Source organism: Borostomias antarcticus (assembly GCF_949987555.1).
Source record: "Borostomias antarcticus genome assembly, chromosome: 17".
In the NCBI taxonomy this organism is placed as follows: domain Eukaryota; kingdom Metazoa; phylum Chordata; class Actinopteri; order Stomiiformes; family Stomiidae; genus Borostomias; species Borostomias antarcticus.
In genome coordinates this window covers 6,688,822-6,698,689 of record NC_140250.1, presented here as the reverse complement: position 1 = coordinate 6,698,689, position 9,868 = coordinate 6,688,822, and the positions used below count along the sequence as shown (strand labels likewise).

The following is a 9,868-nucleotide window of genomic DNA, read 5'->3' as shown; positions in this document are numbered from 1 at the left end:
GATGGATGGATGGATGGATGGATGGATGGATGGATGGATGGATGGAGGGGTGGATGGATGGATGGATGGATGGATGGATGGATGGATGGATGGATGGATGGATGGATAGGGGCAGGGAGGGCTGGTATTCTATGGGTACCTACCGTGCCACTCTCTGGAAGTAGCCTGCAGGCGGAATGACCTGGCCGCCACAACTCTGCAGAGACTCGGCGATGAAAGCGGCGATCTGCGTGAGAGAAGAGGAGTCAGAGCTCCGCCCACAGCCGACCCTATGACCCCACGCACAGTGGGAGACCGACGGGGGACAAAGTCAACTGTTCATAACTCCACACACAACTTGTGGATATCTCTTCCCCCTCTCTGAAAACGCAGAGTGCACACCCACGACCCGAGACGGACGCAGTCACCTTATAGCATAGAAAGGGCAGGTACGGTGGGCTACAGGGGACATAAGAGAATGCAATCATACATAATAAGGGATGCGTTTTTTTGCCTTGGATCTTCACTCTTCGCGGGGCCGTCTGATACAGATCCATGACAGGCTGATAAAGGCGCTCGCTCTGCGTCCTCCTAGGGCGGCGCTGCTTCTGACTCGCCACTAAGGCGGGCAAGACTGGCATCACAATCAAAGCTGGGAACTTCCGTCCCGTTGGGCTGGAGGATCTCCGCGGTCCAGGTGGTTCCTGGAACAGAGGATTAAGCCGGGGTCCTGTACTGTAAATTGGCCCAGGGGGACCTGGGAATTGTAGTCAGTGCAGTTGGGGGGGAGGGGGGGACCTGGGAATTGTAGTCAGTGGAGAGGCCCTATTGCGCCCCGACCTGGTCCTAAACCTGACAAAAGGGAGACAAGACGGGAAAGATGGGAGGGGGAGGATGGAGAGGAGGAAGATGAAATGGTTAAAGACTGGGCGGGGAGTCGTAGTAACAGGATGTACTGTCTGTGGATGAGAATAGAGCAGTAAGTTGTAACCTCTGTCCAATTCCCCAGTGGCACAAAGACTGCCATCTTAGACGGTTCTGAACGGACGCTGATCAACCACTTCTTGAACAATCGTCTCTGTATCCAAGACAGTCTGTCCGTTCAGTCGTCAACATTTGTGACCCCACCCCACCCCACCCCCTTCCCCGACGGTTGGACGTCAACGTTAACATTTGCGATCCACAACTGCCAGATTGTGTCAGCTCTGTACCTTGTGTCCTTTGGAATGGGCCCTCTCTATGATGTCCCGGACGTCATTGGCGTACGCTGTGCCGGGGTCCGGGTGGTCTTCTCTGTATTTGCCTCGGTAGACGTCAGGACTCGGGGCCTGGGGAGGGGGGTAGGGGAGAGGGGGGGGGGGGGGGGGAGAGGAGAGCATCCTGAAGCGCCGTCTCATCCAGTCAGTGATTCACAAATTGTGGGTTGAGATTGTTGGATCCAGGCCAACATCTGATGAGTTGTGGCTCAAAATTCAAACATGCCTATTTTTCTAATTGTCTAGTGCCTCTTATCAAATTATCCACAAAATGAATTTAAATGGATTTTAGAAAACAAAACAAAAAAAACAAAAAAAAACGAGCTCTGACTAGGCTTCTGAATGTTTATCTCACACAAATGTCAGCATCTTTGGGGTATCATTGCTAAATGCATTCAAATATTGAATTAAAGACGACGCCACTTTAGCACTTTAGCCTTTATCAACTTGAGATCACACAGACAGTCGCTTGACTGCTCACAGAAACACACAAGACTTTTCAGAACCTGAGCGACTGGTAGAGGGTTATCCCAATTTGTGATCCCGGTCTCTGTGAGAGCTGCCCAGAGAGGTACTCAAAACACTGTGTTATCTACGGTTTGTCTAGCTTTCACACAGACTGTTTTCTGATGATGACGGCTCAACTCTTCAGGAAACACCTCGGGGGTACAGATGGCTCGCTGCCATGCTAACACATTTATTTTTCAGCTCCCTGGGCTGGCCTCCAAGATGGCAGAACACCTCTACCTGTCTCTACCTGTCTCTACCTGTCCTTACGTCCGTGTGACGGTTAGTGTTTATTCTAGTGTGAAGCTGTAAGTGGCCACAGTTTATATCTCAATGCTTTAATCTGGTTAAATAAAGGTTAATTTTTATATATTTTTTAAAATTGTGTCTGTTTTGTACACATATCTTCTACTGATGCTACAATGTTCCTCGAAGAACAACACAGGTCGGTAGAGTCCGGACTCACGCTAAGACCTGGGATACTCCCGGACCAAATGCCTGTGTGTTACAGTCTGGCACCGTGGACACTGAAATGTGAAATGTGATGCGTTCGAAGCAGACAAGCTTAGTTCATTAGCATGTCACATTATAGCCTGGTATTACTTTACTCTAGCCAGACGTTAGGAAGTTGAACCTAATAGCTGTTACTTACACAGTATGTGGCATGGCAGTCAATGCATTCAGCACCCCTGTTAATTTACAGGGGCCCATTATATAATTTATAATTCTGAATTATGCCATAATGATGTTACGTAGAAACATATTACTCAGTAAGGGTTAATGTGTCTCTACTAAGATACAATACTACTCTACTATTACACAATACTACTCTACTATTACACAATACTACTCTACTATTACACAATACTACTCTACCAATGCAAGAATGTTGTGAAATGCAGTGACAGCCAAACAATGGAATTAGCTAAATGGATGTTGTGTCAAAAGGTTCCAAGAAGTTCTAAAGAAATCCCCAGAATGTATCTTATCTCAACAGGAACAGGAACATGGCCTGTGGGAGGAATAGATTGCTACACAAACACGCGCACACACACACACACACTTACAACCATTAAAACACACACACACACACACACACACACACACACACACACACACACACACACACACACACACACTTACAACCATTAAAACATACACACACACACACACACACACTTACAAGCATTAAAACATACACACACATACACACTCACATACACACACACACACACACACACACCTTAACACAAAACACACACGTCTAGCCTGTCAGAGGGAGTGCAGCATGTTGAGGCATGGTGTTTTCATTAGGACCACTCACCACGTGAACAGATTGGTTGAGCTGGAAGTCTGCCAGCTGGTGGAACTTATACGGGCTGATGTCAATGAGTGAGGACACGTGTCCGTGGTACGCACTGCAAACAAACAGAGACATGGAACAATAACAGCAACACATCCATTTGCGGAGGTGCTCAGTGTGACAGGACTGATGTGAAGGAGTTTGATGACTTTACTGGGAACTGCACAGCAGAAGGATCTCTTTTCATCTGAAACGCGCATTCACACACGCATGCACACACACACCAAAATCAAACACAAAAACACATGGACTCACAGCCACATCCACAGAGATGCCAGGCATATCCTAAGTTGGTTTGGTGTCTTTGATCTCCCATATGGAAATACAGTATGGCAACCATGTTAAACAAAGCTTAGTGATGAGATAGTAGAGATGTCTGTAGTCATACAGAAAGATGTACTGTATGGCAAATTATATTGTGCCTGCACACAGTTGCAGTAGCCATTATTATCTTCAGCACTTTGGCCAACCATGGTTGTTTTAAATGTGCTGCACTATGCACTAAACTAACTGCACTATGTCACTGAGGAGAATAGGAGGAGTCAAGCGACGGTGTAAAACGTGGGTGGAATCTGCCAGGGAAGTTGACTTACTTGTCGAGCGTTATGACGTCTTTGTGGCCAGTGTACTGACGGGCCAGGCGTAGGGCGAGGTCGTTGGCTTCGGAGCTGAAGTTCAAAGGGCAAAGTTCACCACAGTTACTCAGTAACCACAGAATACACAGGCTGAACCATGCGCAGGCCGCGACTGAGTCCCATATTTTATAACCCCGTGTTGAAGGATATGAAAGGTGATTTATTGATGTAAATGATTAAGCATACAGCCCCCCACTTTCGTGCAGGGTTGAAACCTTGGTGAGGAACAGACAAAGATATTGTTTACGCTTTAGATGTCTTAACTTCGAGTCCATGTCGATGCAACGCGAATGTTTTGAAATACAGCTGAAAATAATGAGGAAATACAGCATGGTGAGAAGACTATCACGTTGACTATCAAAGGGTGGTAGACTATATCACGTTGACAACTGGTCTAGACCAGTTCTGTGTGCTACTACACGTGGACACATTCCAAAGCTCACAGCTGGGTGTTGGCCCTGGGCCAGCCACTGTGGGTGTGACTTGACCGCTCATCCCTGTTGGAGCGTTTCTCCTGCCCCCCCCACCCGCACACACACACACCATCTGCAATGTACAGTACTGTGCATTAATCTCTGTCTGCTCTCTCACACGCACATGGATGCAACTTTGGGCAGAGTTAGAGAAATCCGGAGCTTCTTCAACGGCGGTGTCTCTGAGTGATTGATCTTTTTTCTCCCCAAGGGGTGCTCAGTGGTGTAGTGGAGGGTATATGAAGGTATTAGAGTATCCCTCTTCTTTATTCATGGACCCACAGTATACCCACTTCTTTAAACACCACCAACTGTAACATTTCTGCTACAGTGTACCTACTTCTTTAGTCAGAGTATATCCACTTCTTTAATCAGAGTATACCCACTTCTTTAGTCAGAGTATACCCACTTCTTTAGTCAGAGTGTACCCACTTCTTTAGTCAGAGTACACCCACTTCTTTAATCAGAGCATATCCACTTCTTTAGTCGGGATATACCCACTTCTTTAGTCAGAGTATACCCACTTCTTTAGTCAGAGTATACCCACTTGCTTACTCACCACTACACCCCTGGTGGTGCTGGTGGCATGACAGAGCCACTAAAATTATGGTCGTTGACCTCTTTGGTGCTACTGAACTCAGCTGTCCATCTTATGTCCTCAGACCAGGGCAGTCCTCACTAACCCCAGGTCATCTCTGAGCCTGCAGGGCAGTCCTCACTAACCCCAGGTCATCTCTGAGCCTGCAGGGCAGTCCTCACTAACCCCAGGTCATCTCTGAGCCTGCTGGGCTGTCTTTACTAACCCCAGGTCATCTCTGAGCCTGATGGGCTGTCCTGAGTCCTAACACTAGTCATGTATTTGACTGCAGGGCTGCATTGTGTGCAATCTTCAACTCCAAATAATCTCCAACACACTGGATATGCATAATCGGTTGGTTACAGCTCATTTTGGAAGGGAAAGGACTTAATATAGTTTATTTTTTACAACATGGCCTCAATTGAAGAAACATTAATAGTTCTAGTAGTAGATTGTGTCTAGGTAGATGAACGAAGTAGGTATAGCATTGGCACAGAGTTTATAAAACTGGTTTGTAAAAAAAGAATGTTGCATGATGTTGCTTGTTTTGTTTGCGATAGTCACCCCTGCAGCTACTGTTGTAGGGGGAACATATTTTAGTGTTCATGTTAGGGTTGCGCAAGGCAGGAGGGGTGGAACCCAAACGCAGGACGACACCGAGCAGCAGGAACACAGGGGATCACAGCCGGACAGCAAATAATGGACCGACAAAGACAAAGAGACCCGGGAGCGCATAAACTAGGGCTGCACAATTAATCGTGAATTTATCGAAATCGCGATCATGACCGAGGCATGAACGGGCCGCAATTAATGTGATTAATAATTTTGCTTTGAATTGAGTGTGCTAGGACTACACGGACGAATCACAGGCGCTTATGCTGTCTGACCAATCATATGCCCAGCAGGTCATATGCAAACTGTACAGAGCTAAAGCTATTACTTTGAAATATGAATCGCAATTATTCATCGCAATTACCATTTTGAAGCAAATATTCACAATTATTATCTTTTGTCATAATCGTGCAGCCCTAGCATATACACACACAGGGAAAACAGCCAAGGAACAAGGAGCAGGTGTGAGGCAAGACAGGTGCAGTCAGACTGTGAAGGGTAACGGCTCAATTCCACTGACTTCGTTTTCACGCGGCGCCCCGAATGCGCTCAGGTTTGGACTCCGTCCTCCACGCGGCTTCAAGTCCCGCCTTTTGCGTTTTCGGGAGCGAGCGTTTTGTTTGATATTCTGCTCGGCCGCCAGGGGGGCGGGTACCTAACTACCCATTCCTTCTACTACTACTTGATACGTCCCAGCTGCGGCATCCGTGCCTGCTGTCTTTTTCTTCCGGAGCTCTGTGGAGAGACTTTTCTGGGACGCTTCTGGAACGTGCCGCAGCACATCTGGTGGAAACACCATCATTGCCTAGAGCGGCCAGCTGCCGTACGGTAACCGGAACACACCGGAACCGGAGTCAGTGGAATTTCAGTGTAACAGAACCAACAGACACACACACACAGACACACAGGCAAAGGGAACTTGGACTAGGGCTGGAGCCGGGGAAACTGGGAACAGAGCTGGGACTGGGTACTAGCACCAGGGCAAGGAACTGGACTAGGACAGGGGCTGAGGCTGGGGAACCAGGACTGGAGGGACTGGAGGAAACCAGTGGGGCTGGAGATCGGGGGAGCTGGTTCTGGGAGGACTGGGAGGACTGGGACACAGGGACTAGGGCAGGAACCGGGGCTGGGGCTGGAGAACAGGGACTAGGGCAGGACAGAGGGGGGGGGGGGGGTAGAGGAGACTAGAGTGAGACTAGGGCCTAGAGCTGGATGGGGGGGACTGGGAACACAAGACAGACAAGACATAACAATCAACACAAGGCTAGAGTCCAGGGCGACAGACGGGGCGTGAAGGGGAAATCCAGGGGTGACCAGCGGGGTGTGGAAGTCTCAGGGGGGTGACAGGGGGGGGGGGGGGGGGCAGGGCCGAGGGTCATCAGGAGCAGGGTGGAGCAGGGCGGATAAACCTGACTTTGACTTTAAATGACCTTCAGGACAAACTGGAGCCCTTGGTTCCTGCAGTGGGCTATTGGATGATGCTGTGTGAACACCTATCAGAAGAACCTGGCTTTGTGTTGTTTGTTTTCTGATCTCTTGTCATTTTTTAAATTGGTTTTATTTATTTATTTAGTTACAGAATCATAATCAGTTTTATCACCAGGTAGGTTTTTACACATACTAGGAGTTTGTTGTGGTCAGTTGGTGCATAACACTGATGGACAGACAACATGAGACAAGGTTCAAGGACTAGACGGGACAGGGCAAAGATAGGACAGGGCAAATGAACAGTGCAAAATTGCACCCTTGTTGTGTAGGGTTGGACGGAGGACATACCCTGAGTTGACAAAGTAGCAGACGGAGAGCCTGTCGGGCAGCGTGGCCTGCAGCCTCTCGGCGTAGCAGACCAGGTTGTCGTGTAGGAAACGAGAGTTGGTGTTCAGCAGTTCCATCTGCTCCGTGCCGGCCTTCACCACCGCCGGGTGGCTGTGTCCCACTGGGAACCAGGACACAAACTTAACAAGACAAACTGCTCCAAACTTTACCAGCATCAGTGGCCTATCAGTCCTACATTCACAGGCACGCGCGCCGCGTCAGAATACGAAGTTCAGGATAAAACCATAACATGTCGTTTCAAAGCAGAGTGGCGAGACGCATGGCGAGGAAACAAGTGGCATGCTGGGAGTTTGATAGTTCTGAGTGGCTTAACAAAAAATTATCCTGGCTAAATCCCCATGACGGACAGTTTACCGTGATCATATCCTGTGTTACAATGATAATGACTTGTTACCATGACAATGACAGGCTACAATGACAACGCAGGATCAACAGCGTTTGCTTTTCTGCCATTTTGAGTTCTGCCCATAGCCAGCGGTGGAAATATTCACTGGGGGGACCCCAAACCCAAACCTAATTTAGTATGATTTATTTATCCGTAAAGACTAACTAAATTTAGTTATGTACATGTTGATGTAGAACCAGGGGACTGGCACCATTTTGAGTGGAGACATTTCTGGGCTGTTGTGGGGGCAATGCATTTTTAAGCGGTGCAACCACTTCTATGTGTGACTTGGTGGCTGTCCATCCATGTGTGTGTCTGTTCGTAGCATGACATTTAGACCAATACTGTTGCAAACCAGCAGAGGGCACTAGAGATTTCTCATAAACCCGCTTACTTCACCACCTGGGTGTGGTTTTACATTTTTAGATTTTAGATTACATTTTGGGTGGGTGATGAGCAACTAATTTGAGAAGACTCATATTTCAGTTCAAACTTGGTGAAACGTACTTGCACCTGCTGAAGTCTTTCTCAAGCTTTACCAATGGTTGTTTGATTTAATATTTATTTGACCTCAAATTCAAATGCTCTCAATTAATTATTAATTAATGAATACGTTTTTGGACAAAGAGTAGGCCTAGGCCTAATGCTATCAATCCTATACAATCTATGCAATTGTGACCTACATTTCCAAAGTTCAGATCAGACGTCACCCTTTTTTATTGCAAGTAGGTTGTACTCCTGCCCTTGGACTCTTTTTTTTGTTGAATTCCCGCCTCCGGCGCGCAACTGCGGTCTGAATAGCACAGTTTACAGTAATAGGGGTTATATAGTAGGCTAGTGTTACAAAGCTGTTTTGTAACAGGATTCCCTATTAGGCTACATGGCATGGTGGACAAAGCAGAAGTGGCAGAGACATATCTGCAGGTCCTACAACAGATCTGTTTACACCGCAACAAAAACGACACCAAAAACATTCTTTTTGGAGTTACTGAAAATGCTTTTGTGGAGTAGCCTAGCCTATAGCCTACAATTAAAAGCGACAGAACAGGTTCTTGTCTGAAACTGCACAGGAATGAAATGATTTAAAGGTATATGCAGAAATGATTTAAAGGTATGTGCATAGTGCTTTCGGCGGTAGTGAGTTGCTAACAGACAACAGGTTCCCATAAAGATAGTGCGTGCGTGCACAGGTTCCCATAAAGATACAGTGCGTGCGTGCACGTGTGTGATGTGGGTGTAACTGATGTGTAGTGGTGTGAAGTTTACCGTGGGCTACGTTGTTGATGCAGTCCAAGTACCGCTGTCCAGTCTCATCGTACATGTACTGGCCTCTGGCGCGCACTATCTTGATGGGATCATGGCTGAATAAGACTTTGCACGATGGGCTGGAATGGAACCAAGCTTTAACATTGTGCGGCCATGACAATGCAGCCAAAAGGCTGGCATAATTACTAGTGCAGGACTCGAGGTTGCAACCCTCTGTATTTACAGGGTGAGCGTTATCTTAAAGTCGCACTTAAAGACAGACCACAAGACCTAATGACAAGCACGAGTCACTCTTTTGTTCACACACTGGACTGGGCTGCAACAGTTGATGCATTCAAACACAACCTGGAGATATGTGGTCAACATGTTATTGTCTTAAGATAATTGTATTAGTATAAATTAATTTGGAAATACTTCCTTTGGTAAAAATCGACTACATAGTCTAGCCAAATGAAAACAATGGCACTGTAGTGTGACTGAAGGTATTGCTTAATAACTTACAATAGCCTATGTCAAATCCTTATAATAATGTAGGCTATTGCAGAACTTGTTTGAATTTAGAATGAGGGTGCCACGCATGACTGACACGCTGGTGTCTCCTCTCCCAGGAGACGTATGACATAGCCTAGGCATCCAAATCCATTCCAAAAGATTTTGGGTTACTGCAAATGTCATAATATCCGTAATGTCATAATGTCCGTATTTAGATGATATTCATACAATAGGTAGGCTACAGGAGTTGGAGGGTTAGTTAAAGTTTATGTAGATAAGTTGTCAGTAGAGTAAAATAGATTCCATAGCTTACCCAATGTGCTTCTTCCTGAGATCTATAGTCTTCTTTTTATCGAAGGTCTCGGCGGCCATCCTGAGGCTGTGTGATTAGGAGTCGATGGAGCGTCTCTTACCGTCAGACTCGCGTTGTAACTGAATCCAGCAATGATTTTGCAGCGATGCTGTTGGCACACTTCTCGCACACACA

General features: G+C 46.9%; 1 protein-coding gene across 1 annotated transcript in view; it reads right to left on the bottom strand.

The window, feature by feature from the left end:
• The window catches only part of etnppl (ethanolamine-phosphate phospho-lyase), a 14,415-nt gene extending 4,564 nt beyond the window's left edge, over positions 1-9,851 (bottom strand). The window contains exons 1-7 of the mRNA XM_084451944.1: positions 9,695-9,851; positions 8,890-9,008; positions 7,179-7,338; positions 3,699-3,773; positions 3,067-3,160; positions 1,191-1,307; positions 144-226 (exon numbers count right to left, since the gene is read on the bottom strand). Coding sequence (XP_084308070.1) covers positions 144-226; positions 1,191-1,307; positions 3,067-3,160; positions 3,699-3,773; positions 7,179-7,338; positions 8,890-9,008; positions 9,695-9,753 — 707 coding nt within the window. The 5' untranslated portion in view covers positions 9,754-9,851. The remainder of the gene's footprint in view (positions 1-143; positions 227-1,190; positions 1,308-3,066; positions 3,161-3,698; positions 3,774-7,178; positions 7,339-8,889; positions 9,009-9,694) is intronic.
• Between the last annotated feature and the right edge of the window lie 17 nt (positions 9,852-9,868).